Raw genomic sequence first — 14729 nt, 5'->3', positions numbered from 1 at the left:
TATAATATATAACTATTGTTAACCATGTGTGATGTGATATATGTGTTTATATACATATGCTAACTATTTAATATTGTTATATTGTTATATACTAACTATTAATAACTTAATATGTTAATTTAACATACTAAATATTGTTATCAAAGTATTATAATTAATATGTAATACTATATATATTATACTATGTTTACTATTTACTAATATATTATACTATGTTTCAATGAGTGATCACAGCAGAATTCAAGCTCAAGTTTATGAACAACCTCTATGCATTTATTAATAACATAAATATATAATATGTAAGTATATAAGGCATATTATAAAATATATTACATAACTATAGTTTATAAGTAACAAATTAATAATATGTTATTATATATAACTACAAAGTATAAACAATGGTATATGTATAATGTGAACAAATAGTAAGTCTAATATATTCTATATAACTAAGTAACTATAATATAAGTATAATATATAACTATTGGTAACGATGTATGATGTGATATATGTGTTTATATATATATACTAACTATTTAATTTTGTTATATTGTTATATACTAACTATTAACAACTTAATATATTAATTTAACATACTAAATATTGTTATCAAAGTATTATAATTAATATGTAATACTATATATATTATACTATGTTTACTATTTACAAATTTACTAACATCCTCTCATTAGTCTCATATTTGTAGAATATAATCAATATATAGATAAACCGAAATAGATAAAATATTTGTAGAATTACTAGAATATATATTATGTAGGACCCTAACTGGCTAACTCCCTAAGTAACAAAGTGTAAAATTGTAAATAATAAAAACATATTATTGGGAATTCAAGTGGTTTTTCATTTTTCTTAAATTTTCGATACTTTAGTTAATTTAGTTCTAATCTATTCGGTTTAATTTTGCTTAAATATTAGGAATTCTCGTGTCGTGTCGGGTAAACGGGTGACACGATTTTTGGTCAGATTTGTCGAGTCGTGTTCGGGTCACCCGATTATTAATCGGGTCGTGTTCGGGTCGCGTGTCACAACCCGATTAATAATCGGGTCAGGTTCGGGTTGACACGATTAAATAATCTGGTCAGTCGGGTTGACCCGACCCCGACCCGAATGCACGAATTGCCCACCCTACCTAAAATTGATGTGGCTCTTAAAATTACCATTAAATTTGTAATAGATCACTATTGGATTTTGATCCAATGGTAATTTTAAGAGCCACATCAATTTTGGGAGGACAAAAGGAAGACAAGAGGATAATATCTAGCATTACTCTTTGACCCCCTCACCCCTCCCTCCGCCACTGCGTACTGGTGAAATTCCTAACATTTTATTCCAAAGCATTAATTCCTCATATATGCCATGAAAGCAAGAATATTAATGAGTTCTATCTGAAATAGAAGGTGACGATCACACATTTTTCCTTATTCGGTGTGATCGAGCTAGCAAGATCGAGAATGCCTATAAATATCGGAAAACTACTTACGCAGGCAGTTTCTGCAAAGCTATAGTTTTCTCTTGTTATTTCCTTGCTCTGAAAACCGGCCATAATATCGATCCGCATCCAAAGTGGACAAGATCGAAGCACAATGGTATATGTATAATGTGAACAAATAGTAAGTCTAATATATTCTATATAACTAAGTAACTATAATATAAGTATAATATATAACTATTGTTAACCATGTGTGATGTGATATATGTGTTTATATATATATGCTAACTATTTAATATTGTTATATTGTTATATACTAACTATTAATAACTTAATATGTTAATTTAACATACTAAATATTGTTATCAAAGTATTATAATTAATATGTAATACTATATATATTATACTATGTTTACTATTTACTAATATATTATACTATGTTTTAATGAGTGATCACAGCAGAATTCAAGCCCAAGTTTATGAACAACCTCTATGCATTTATTAATAACATAAATATATAATATGTAAGTATATAAGGCATATTATAAAATATATTACATAACTATAGTTTATAAGTAACAAATTAATAATATGTTATTATATATAACTACAAAGTATAAACAATGGTATATGTATAATGTGAACAAATAGTAAGTCTAATATATTCTATATAACTATTGTTAACCATGTGTGATGTGATATATGTGTTTATATATATATATATATATATATATATATATATATATATATATATATATATATATATATATATATGTTAACTATTTAATATTGTTATATTGTTATATACTAACTATTAATAACTTAATATGTTAATTTAACATACTAAATATTGTTATCAAAGTATTATAATTAATATGTAATACTATATATATTATACTATGTTTACTATTTACTAATATATTATACTATGTTTCAATGAGTGATCACAGCAGAATTCAAGCCCAAGTTTATGAACAACCTCTATGCATTTATTAACAACATAAATATATAATATGTAAGTATATAAGGCATATTATAAAAGATATTACATAACTATAGTTTATAAGTAACAAATTAATAATATGTTATTATATATAACTACAAAGTATAAACAATGGTATATGTATAATGTGAACAAATAGTAAGTCTAATATATTCTATATAACTAAGTAACTATAATATAAGTATAATATATAACTATTGTTAACCATGTGTGATGTGATATATGTGTTTATATATATATGCTAACTATTTAATATTGTTATATTGTTATATACTAACTATTATTAACTTAATATGTTAATTTAACATACTAAATATTGTTATCAAAGTATTATAATTAATATGTAATACTATATATATTATACTATGTTTACTATTTACTAATATATTATACTATGTTTCAATGAGTGATCACAGCAGAATTCAAGCTCAAGTTTATGAACAACCTCTATGCATTTATTAATAACATAAATATATAATATGTAAGTATATAAGGCATATTATAAAATATATTACATAACTATAGTTTATAAGTAACAAATTAATAATATGTTATTATATATAACTACAAAGTATAAACAATGGTATATGTATAATGTGAACAAATAGTAAGTCTAATATATTCTATATAACTAAGTAACTATAATATAAGTATAATATATAACTATTGTTAACCATGTGTGATGTGATATATGTGTTTATATATATATATATATATATATATATATATATGTTAACTATTTAATATTGTTATATTGTTATATACTAACTATTAATAACTTAATATGTTAATTTAACATACTAAATATTGTTATCAAAGTATTATAATTAATATGTAATACTATATATATTATACTATGTTTACTATTTACTAATATATTATACTATGTTTCAATGAGTGATCACAGCAGAATTCAAGCCCAAGTTTATGAACAACCTCTATGCATTTATTAACAACATAATTATATAATATGTAAGTATATAAGGCATATTATAAAATATGTTATATAACTATAGTTTATAAGTAACAAATTAATAATATGTTATTATATATAACTACAAAGTATAAACAATAGTATATGTATAATGTGAACAAATAGTAAGTCTAATATATTCTATATAACTAAGTAACTATAATATAAGTATAATATATAACTATTGTTAACCATGTGTGATGTGATATATGTGTTTATATATATATATGCTAACTATTTATCATTGTTATATTGTTATATACTAACTATTAATAACTTAATATGTTAATTTAACATACTAAATATCGTTATCAAAGTATTATAATTAATATGTACTACTATATATATTATATTATGTTTACTATTTACTAATATATTATACTATGTTTCAATGAGTGATCACAGCAGAATTCAAGCCCAAGTTTTGAACAACCTCTATGCATTTATTAACAACATAAATATATAATATGTAAGTATATAAGGCATATTATAAAATATATTACATAACTATAGTTTATAAGTAACAAATTAATAATATGTTATTATATATAACTACAAAGTATAAACAATGGTATATGTATAATGTGAACAAATAGTAAGTCTAATATATTCTATATAACTAAGTAACTATAATATAAGTATAATATATATAACTATTGTTAACCATGTGTGATGTGATATATGTGTTTATATATGTATGCTAACTATTTAATATTGTTATATTGTTATATACTAACTATCAATAACTTAATATGTTAATTTAACATACTAAATATTGTTATCAAAGTATTATAATTAATATGTAATACTATATATATTATACTATGTTTACTATTTACTAATATATTATACTATGTTTCAATGAGTGATCACAGCAGAATTCAAGCCCAAGTTTATGAACAACCTCTATGCATTTATTAATAACATAAATATATAATATGTAAGTATATAAGGCATATTATAAAATATATTACATAACTATAGTTTATAAGTAACAAATTAATAATATGTTATTATATATAACTACAAAGTATAAACAATGGTATATGTATAATGTGAACAAATAGTAAGTCTAATATATTCTATATAACTAAGTAACTATAATGTAAGTATAATATATAACTATTGTTAACCATGTATGATGTGATATATGTGTTTATATATATATGCTAACTATTTAATATTGTTATATTGTTATTTACTAACTATTAACAACTTAATATATTAATTTAACATACTAAATATTGTTATCAAAGTATTATAATTAATATGTAATACTATATATATTATACTATGTTTACTATTTACAAATTTACTAACATCCTCTCATTAGTCTCATATTTGTAGAATATAATCAATATATAGATAAACCGAAATAGATAAAATATTTGTAGAATTACTAGAATATATATTATGTAGGACCCTAACTGGCTAACTCCCTAAGTAACAAAGTGTAAAATTGTAAATAATAAAAACATATTGTTAGGAATTCAAGTGGTTTTTCATTTTTCTTAAATTTTTGATACATTAGTTAATTTAGTTCTAATCTATTCGGTTTAATTTTGCTTAAATATTAGGAATTCTCGTGTCGGGTCGGGTCGTGTCGGGTAGACGAGTGACACTATTATTAGTCAGATTTGTCGGGTCGTGTTCGGGTCACCCGATTATTAATCGGGTCGTGTTCGGTTCGCGTGTCACAATCCGATTAATATTCGGGTCGGGTTCGGGTTGGCACGATTAAATAATCGGGTCAGTCGGGTTGACCCGAACCCGACCCGAATGCACGAATTGCCCACCCTACCTAAAATTGATGTGGCTCTTAAAATTACCATTATATTTGTAATAGATCACTATTGGATTTTGATCCAATGGTAATTTTAAGAGCCACATCAATTTTGGGAGGACAAAAGGAAGACAAGAGAATGATATCTAGCATTACTCTTTGACCCCCTCACCCCTCCCTCCGCCACTGCGTACTGGTGAAATTCCTAACATTTTATTCAAAAGCATTAATTCCTCATATATGCCATGAAAGCAAGAATATTAATGAGTTCTATCTGAAATAGAAGGTGACGATCACACATTTTTTCTTATTCGGTGTGATCGAGCTAGCAAGATCGAGAATGCTTATAAATATCGGAAAACTACTTACGCAGGTAGTTTCTGCAAAGCTATAGTTTTCTCTTGTTATTTCCTTGCTCTGAAAACCGGTCATAATATCGATCCGCATCCAAAGTGGACAAGATCGAAGCACAAGATGGGAAACTGTTTTGGAACTGATCAGGTGAATCATCACCATATCCCAAGCACCACCAAAACTCCAATGTCCCCAGGTACGTTATCCTTCCATTTTCTATTGGATTCTTTTGTTTTCTCTTTTGGATTGCCAAGCACAACTAAGACAAAGATAATAACAGCAAACTAATCAGATGTTTTTTCTGTTTTTCTTTCTCTAATCTTCTCTCTCTCTCTCTCTCTCTCTGGTCTAAGAATTTTGTTGTTATATATAAATATCCGAATCATAGATATTAGGCATACATAATCAACCTTTTGAAGTAACAATTGAATTAAACAACATTTGTTTATAGTCTGCCTTCATGTCAACAAGCAGAAACATCAAGAAACATTAGCAAACAAACAGAAGGGAAGCCAAGAAGCCCCAGCAATGCAGCCCAAAACGGAAACATGGTTGAATTGGGAGGCCAAAGCAACGTTAACGTTGAGGAAAGGCCTCAGGCTGGAAAGGTGATTACGCCAAACTTGAAAATATTCAAACTGGCAGAGCTGAAGAGAGCGACACAAAATTTTAGACCGGATACAGTGCTCGGTGAGGGAGGGTTTGGAAGGGTTTTCAAGGTTTGGGTGGATGAGACCACATATGCACCGTCCAAGGTCGTCGTTGGAATAGCTGTTGCTGTGAAGAAATCGAACCCTGATAGCCCCCAAGGGTTGAAAGAATGGCTGGTATGTACATATTTGTTTCTGTTCATATTCAATGTCAACATAGTATGAAATAGTAGTGTTTCTGGTTTTGTTTCCTGCTCTATTTTTGCAGTTGTTTGTTTTCTTGTGTTCTGTGGTTTTTTGCTATCTGTACATTTTTAGCTTTTGTTAGCTTTGATCCTGACTACTAGTAGTTCGTTGCTTTGATTTGTTTTGTTGTGTTCAATGGTTTAACCAAGTTGTCAAAAGTCGTTCGTTGCTTTGATTTTCTTTTTCAAAACCAAATGACTCTTCTTAAGAAAATGATTGTGCGTCATTTCCTGATTTTGTTCCTTGTAGTGATAAGTTGATGTGCTGAATTTTTCGTTATCTCGACCTCAGCAAGTATATCTAGACAGTAAGTCTACAAGTAAAATGACATGAGAGCGGCCATACTCACACCCAATTCCTCATACCCAAATCCCTACACCTTGACGTGGCATTTCACATCAGAATTTTTTTTTTTTTTCGTTTTCATTTTCCCCCTCATCATTTCTTTGCCTCCTCCCTCCATCTTCCCTCTCCCTCCCACCTTCAGCCAAACCATCCATTCTAACCCTTCCTCAGTCAGAACGGCCAGATTCCGACCGATCCGACAGTTTTGGCCAGAGAAGGATTGAATCCCGGCCAACCGGCTAGGATCTAGCCGTTCTGGCCGAAAAGGGCTAAATTCCAGCCAATCGGCTAGGATCCAGCTGTTCTAGCCGGGAATGGGCCGGCTAGATCAAGGCACACATCCAGATGTCTAAAGATTTATTTTAAACCATAAGATGAAATAAAATTCTATAGTGACCGTTGATCAAGATGAATAGAAACCGAACTTAGCAGCTTATGAAATGGACGAAGATTTCAGTCCAAAAATGGAATGAAGATTGATTCTGAAAGATATCCATAGGACCATAGCTCTTGCAGGCCTATCTTCTGATTATGCCATTTTTTATTATTATTTTATTTAAAGTGGATGACGAAAGGCCCATCGTCTCAACTCAGTAAGCTTTAAAAAAATAAAAAAATAAAAAAAACCCAACTATTGTAAACTAAGAAGCAGTGATCTCTTCTACAGTGTATCCATGCATGAAAGTCACTTTAAGAAAAATGTTCAAAATAGATCCAAAATATTAAATTGACAAAGAATTGAAAATTATTTTTTGGGTTTTCTTAATTGAAAAAAAAGTACTTACAATTTATTCCCGGTCATTAGTTTTGCCTTAATTTTGAGACTATAATCTTTACTTTGCTTTGATTTTTGCAAAAGAAAAAAAAAAAAAGAACAATAAACACTACTATCAACCAAACATAAATTGTGTAATATATTTAATTTAATTCTCATTTTCAAACATATTTTCTCAATTTTGTTTTGTGTTTTATAGACCATTTAAAAATAATTTGATTTTTTTTTTGATGTTCACAATTTTAAAAACAAAAAACAGAATATATATATATAATAACACACCCAATCAGAACGTCAAATTGATAAAAATTTCGAGTTAACACCAGGTGATTTTTTGTTTCTTTCTATTCCTTCGGGTGTTAGCTTCAAGTTAACATAGAATGTGTTAGTTTTATTTTATACTACTTTTAATTAGTTTTTGTTTAACTTCAATTCCTTTTTATAAAAGAAATTTAAAAAAAAAAAAAAATCTTGATTCCTCTGAACAATAATCCTAGCTCTGTTGGTATTGACTAGGGGTTGTCCCTACGCAGGTGGCTTAATCCAGTATTTTCTGGAGAGTTGTACTCTCGAGTTTGTGTCATAAAAAAAAAAAAAAAAAAAAAAAAAAAAAAAAAAAAAAACCCTAAACTGTCTTGTTCCAATCAACCCAGGCCAATCGAAAGGAAACGGCTTTTTGGGCACCTACGTAGGAATTTAGTATTTTTATTTTTTGGTTTTTTGTTGTTTGGTATCAAAAAGTCATTTCAACTTATAATTGGAAGACCCACTAAGAGCATCTCCAACAGAGTTGCTATTTTAGCTAAAATAGTCAAATTTGACTTTCTTTGCTTTTTTTTTCAATCCAGCAGATTAGCTTCTTTAAGCTTTTTTCCTTAACAGTAAATAGTGAATAGAACACTGGCTATTCACAATTCATCTGTTTACACCTTTTTTATAAATATTAAATTGACAAAGAATTGAAAATTATTTTTTGGGTTTTCTTAATTGAAAAAAAAAAGTACTTACAATTTATTCCCGGTCATTAGTTTTGCCTTAATTTTGAGACTATAATCTTTACTTTGCTTTGATTTTTGCAAAAGAAAAAAAAAAAAGAACAATAAACACTACTATCAACCAAACATAAATAATTTAATTTAATTCTCATTTTCAAACATATTTTCTCAATTTTGTTTTGTGTTTTATAGACCATTTAAAAATAATTTGATTTTTTTTTCGATGTTCACAATTTTAAAAACAAAAAAACAGAAAATATATATATATATAATAACACACCCAATCAGAACGTCAAATTGATAAAAATTTCGAGTTAACACCGGGTGATTTTTTGTTTCTTTCTATTCCTTCGGGTGTTAGCTTCAAGTTAACACAGAGTGTGTTAGTTTTATTTTATACTACTTTTAATTAGTTTTTGTTTAACTTCAATTCCTTTTTATAAAAGAAATTAAAAAAAAAAAAAAAAACTTGATTCCTCTGAACAATAATCCTAGCTCTGTTTGTATTGACTAGGGGTTGTCCCTACGCAGGTGGCTTAATCCAGTATTTTCTGAAGAGTTGTACTCTTGGGTTTGTGTCATAAAAAATAAAAAAAAAAAATAAAAAAAACCCTAAACTGTCTTGTTCCAATCAACCCAGGCCAATCGAAAGGAAACGGCTTTTTGGGCACCTACGTAGGAATTTAGTATTTTTATTTTTTGGTTTTTTGTTGCTTGGTATCAAAAAGTCATTTCAACTTATAATTGGAAGACCCACTAAGAGCATCTCCAACAGAGTTGCTATTTTAGCTAAAATAGTCAAATTTGACTTTCTTTGCTTTTTTTTTCAATCCAGCAGATTAGCTTCTTTAAGCTTTTTTCCTTAACAATGAATAGTGAATAGAACACTGGCTATTCACTATTCATCTGTTTACACTTTTTTTATAAATATTTTTTCTCTCCCCCTCTCCGTCCCTCTCTGCCGGCCATGAACAACCAACTAAAAATCATGAACAATCAACCAAAATCGATCATGAACAACCAACCAAAATCATCAAAATCAACCATAAATACAGCTTTAGCCATGATACATATAACCGAAACAGGGGAGACACATTCAAACTTCAAAATTAGATGGGTTCAACTAAAAATCATCAACCAAAATCAACCTAATAATCACCGGAAATCACCTCTGACTTTGCCGGATCCGCGCCTAGCTCAACCGGAACTTGTCTCAGGCCACCGGAGCTCGACTCATGGAGGATCAGGTTGATGGGTTTCGTCTGGATTCGTTGAGTTCAGCGGTTCTCTCTCAAAAATTGCTCATAATCACCGGAAATCAACTCTGACTCTGCCGGATCTACGCCTAGCTCAACTGGAACTCGTCTCAGGCCACCAGAGCTCGACTCATGGAGGATCGGGTTGATAGGTTTCGTTTGGGTTCGTCGAGTTCAGCGGTTCTCTCTCGGATCAGTCTCGGCCTCTCGGGTCTCTCCATATCCGACTTTGCTCTCATGGGTCTCTCCCTAAATCCCTCGATCTCTCTCTCGGTGTGTTTCAGACGAAAAGAGAAAGGAAGAGGGAAAGAGAGATCGGACAAAAGGGAATAATAATAATAATAATATTTAAATATATGTAGAGAGTTGAATAGTAAATCTGTTGGAGAGAATATAGGAAAAACAGTAGTTAAAGTAGAGACTGGTACTTTTTGAGTAGCTATTTTAACTCCAACTGCTGGAGATGCTCTAAGGACATGTTTTTCTAGTCGATCCAAATGAGCATGATCACATTGAATATTTACAGTACAAAATTAGCTAGGTTCGTAGCTAATTTTATAAATCACTCTAATAAATCGATATATATGTTCTCAAAGTATGTAAGAAACACATATTATGAAAAAAAAAAAAAGTGATCAGAAACACATACTAGTAAACATCTCACTTCAATTAACTGGTTTGTAAAAATAAGCAACAAACTACTTTGTAGCTATTTCTGTCCATATTACACAGGCTTGGGTTAGATTTTCGTTTAATGTAAAAGTAACTAGAAATTTGTGGTTTTAAGATTTTTAAAATTTGCTTTTGCCGCAATGATGAGATACTATAGTAACTAGAAATTTGTGGTTTAGAGTAATGATAAATATACTATATTTTGGTCTCATTTCTATTACAATAAGCTGAAATGCTAGTATTATCGACATCCCTTGATTTTATTTTATTTGCCAATGCTTGATAAGCATTGTCACATTAGTTCAATAAGATAAAAATGAGATGGGAGTATAGTATTTAATATTTATCTCTTCCTAATATGGAACTGGGGTGTTACACTTGTAGTTTTACAATTTTACATGAGATTTATTTAACAAACATGCATGATATGTTATGTGTCCAATAAAAAGTAAACAATATATCTTGGATCACCATAATATCTTTTATATGTCACAAAGAATATTTTAGACCTTGAATTTTGAAATCATACAAATCAAATGCAATAAAGTTATAATAGAAGTAAATCAATCTGTTTGCATGTGAGCTCACACACTTTAATACAAAAGCAAAGATTAACAAATGATTAGTGATAATTAACACATTTATGAGATGATTTGTATCATAGAAAACCAATAAATACAAGATAGAAGTGAATTTGAGTACATGTATTTGTGGGTACAGGCAGAAGTGAAATTTTTGGGCAAGTTCTCTCACCCCAACTTGGTTAAACTCCTAGGCTACTGTTGGGAAGATAAAGAATTCATTCTCGTATACGAATACATGCAGAAGGGAAGCTTGGATAACCATCTTTTTAGAAGTAAGAAGCATATCTACAACTTCTCTTCTTATCTTTGTTTTTGGAAAATGGAGAAGATTAAATTATGTAATTTGTTTTTCGAAAATGACATCCCCTATACACTCTATGCTGAATAATAGAAGGATCTCCAGAACCACTTTCATGGGATACAAGGCTTAAAATAGCTATAGGAGCAACTCGAGGCCTCTCTTTCTTACACACATCAGAAAAGTCTGTGATCTACCGTGATTTCAAGTCGGCCAATATATTGCTAGATAGGGTAAGGTTCTTTGTGACTTGAAGCACCAGAACATATTAATTAGGATTCAAATTTTCAGTAATTTGTTACTCGAATTGCTAGCAATTCGGACAACAAATGTGAAAGTCTTTATAAGGCTCACCTTTACTTTAACAACATGCTCAAGACTTATTCGGGCAAGTCGGCCCATAAAAATTCTCTTACATTTAATAGCTGAATGTCTGAATTGCTAGCGATTCAAACAGAAAAATTGTTGACAATCTCTTCTATACTTTTAATTAACCTTGGTGTTTTAACATCATCACATGCTAAATATTGCTTTGCTTGTTTCTTAAATTTATATTTTCAGGACTACAATGTAAAGCTTTCTGATATTGGACTAGCAAAGTTGGGCCCCACAAATGGACACTCGCACGTGACAACTAATGTAATGGGCACTTACGGCTATGTGGCTCCCGAATACGTTGAAACAGGTAAATATCATATTTCAATTAAAAAAAAAAACAAAACAAAAAATTAACCTTCATTAGTTAATTTCGGAAATCAAAGTAGATATCTATTTTGGGTAACCCTTGATCAATTGGATTGGACCAAGATCTTCATTTTATTTGAAACATATATAAGTGATTCATTTTATGGTTCAATTAAATTTCGTGAATTTAATGATATATATATATATATATATATATATATATATATATATATATATATATATATATATATATATATATATATATATATATATATATATATGTTCTCACAATACCTTGATCGACAGGTCATTTGTACATACAAAGTGATGTCTACAGTTTTGGGGTTGTACTGTTGGAAATGTTAACGGGCTTACGGGCCCATGACCTCAATAGGCCCATTCAAAACCTAGTCCTCTATGCCAAGCCATCTCTGTCTCACAAAAATAAACTCAAGAAAATAATGGACTCAAGACTAGGTGAACTTTACCCGTTAGAAGGTGCGTGCCAAGTAGCTCAGCTAATACTAAGATGCGTGGAATCCAATCCAAAAAGTCGTCCATCGATGGAACAAGTTTTGGAAGAACTAGAAAACATCAATACCATCAACATGAAAACAAATTGGAGATAAAAAGCTAGTCAGCACAAAGCCTAACGCCAGGAGGAGCATACCAAGCGTCAACAATACTATATCCATCACCGGTCTATAAGCATACCTTATTTGGTTGGACTACAATAATATTTTACTTTTTTTTTTTTTTAAATATATATATATATATTATTTTACAATCTTTTTTTTTTTTTTTAAAGGAAAACTCTACTTAATCCTGGTGAACTTTCATCACTTTTGCAATCACTCTCTAACATTCAAAAACTCTCAATTTAGTGTATTCAAATTTTAATAAATTTGTAATTTCACCCCTTTATAAAAATTTTCTATTGAATTATATGTAAACTATTCATCTTGCATATCATGGGCCCATCTGGAGACGACAAAATGGCCCACCTAAAATTAGCAACCCAGTTCTTGCTGCCTTCCTCCATTAACGTTTAAAATGGACAGAAAACAAAATAGTAAATACACGTTGAATATTTAATTCTTATAAAATTTTGAGCACAAATGGTGTGTTTGTTTTGAATAATATTCAACTTTTTTCAAAAGCAAATTATATTTTTTCAAATTTTATCTCACAAAGTCAAACCTCGTAATTCGCGCAGTGAATTCGAATAATATTCGGATTCAACACCCAAACGAACCAAAAATATCACACCATTTAAAATCGGTAATCATGGATTATTATCAATTTTCAAATAATAAATTCTATCTTGACCATAAAGTAAATACATGGAAAAAGATCCAAACCTTGTTATCGATATCTTCCCTGGTTGGTGCTGGATGGCATTATTGGTTAGAGATGCTACTGGCCGGCTTCTCGGGTCGGGGCCGCGCATTTCATAATTGCGAAAGGGCTAGGGCCTTGGCCCAGTACTCTGCCAACCCATGGCTGAGTCTAGTGCCGGGCAGTCCATAATCACACTTGGAGTCGTTAACAGGGACCATGTATTGCATGCTTTGAAAAAATAATTCATAAGTCATAATAATAACTCAAACCTCCTAACAAATGAAAAAATAAGTGGGCGAGAGATATTTGAGATTTTATTATAAATTTACTCGTCACGTTAACATTTATCTCTTGTTAACGATCAAAATGTAAATTGTTATGTGATAAATAATTCACGTACATGACATTTTTCATATTTATAAATTAAAATTAATGTGATAATTCACGTGACTTTTATTGTGTTAATTATTAAAATGTAAACGGCTACATAACACTTATTTTTATATAATATGAACTATCGCATAAGTTTGTAAGGGATTATAGTAAGAAATATAGTATCCTAATTTATTTTTTTTCAGAAAAAAAAAAAAAAAAAAAAAAAATCGTAAACTTTGGTTGTGTTCCATAATGTTTCATTTTTCCAATAGATTTTTTCTTTTTCTTTTTTCTTTTTTCCCCACTTTAAAGTTATGCAAATTAGTTCTTTTTTTGGTTAATTACTGAAGCTATACATGTATTAATTATATTTAATCGGGTGTCATTTCGTGTTTACATATCGAGTTCGAATTATGTCTATGCGACATAAGTTTAAGACTATATAAGTTAGCCTAACCCAGCCAATTAATTAAACGGTTCAAATTTTTCAATCATAACCCATTAATTAATTTCATGTTGGGTTTATGTCGGGTTCACGAGTTATATAAAAATTGTCAGCCCTAAATGTCGAGTGTTAGGTTTGAGTCGTGTCGAGGCATACGTATAATACTATATAAGTCAGCCATAAGTCTGGCCCATTTAATTAAACAGATCAAATCTCTTAACCCTTACTTGCTAATTCCGTGTTAAATTCATACCAAAATTACGAATTGTAGTGTAATCAGAACTTTATAAAATCAACCAAAGCCGCAAACAAGCCAAGCATTTACTTCATGTGCTGCATGGAAGTGTTTAGTTCCTAACCTAGAGAGACTAAAGGCCACATATTCTGTTTGTTAGAGACCATGATCGGTTCATTTTGCACCATCTAATTTATTATTATATATGTATACTCTAATTAATTAAACATTACATGGACGTATCATAATTAGATGGTTTTATTTA

At 29.5% G+C, this 14729-nt stretch overlaps 1 protein-coding gene across 1 annotated transcript; it reads left to right on the top strand.

The window, feature by feature from the left end:
- Positions 1–5683: 5683 nt before the first annotated feature.
- Positions 5684–12697, top strand: LOC133859558 (probable serine/threonine-protein kinase PIX13). Its single transcript, XM_062294993.1, has 6 exons — positions 5684–5759; positions 6035–6390; positions 11223–11358; positions 11478–11617; positions 11946–12069; positions 12375–12697. Exons 1-6 carry the CDS (start codon positions 5684–5686, stop codon positions 12695–12697), a joined length of 1155 nt encoding a protein of 384 aa, XP_062150977.1.
- Positions 12698–14729: the final 2032 nt, after the last annotated feature.

The sequence above is a fragment of the Alnus glutinosa genome, chromosome 1, assembly GCF_958979055.1.
Source record: "Alnus glutinosa chromosome 1, dhAlnGlut1.1, whole genome shotgun sequence".
Taxonomy (NCBI): domain Eukaryota; kingdom Viridiplantae; phylum Streptophyta; class Magnoliopsida; order Fagales; family Betulaceae; genus Alnus; species Alnus glutinosa.
Note: the sequence above shows the minus strand (reverse complement) of the source record. Positions and strands in the feature narration are given on the sequence as shown.

What these genes read in the sequence shown, in the direction of transcription:
- LOC133859558 (XM_062294993.1), top strand. Translation starts at nt 5,684, where the DNA reads ATGGGAAACTGTTTTGGAACTGATCAGGTGAATCATCACCATATCCCA. An exon ending in GGATAACCATCTTTTTAGAA is followed by an intron (nt 11,359 to 11,477) that starts GTAAGAAGCATA and finishes GCTGAATAATAG; the next exon opens with AAGGATCTCCAGAACCACTT. An exon ending in TCCCGAATACGTTGAAACAG is followed by an intron (nt 12,070 to 12,374) that starts GTAAATATCATA and finishes CTTGATCGACAG; the next exon opens with GTCATTTGTACATACAAAGT.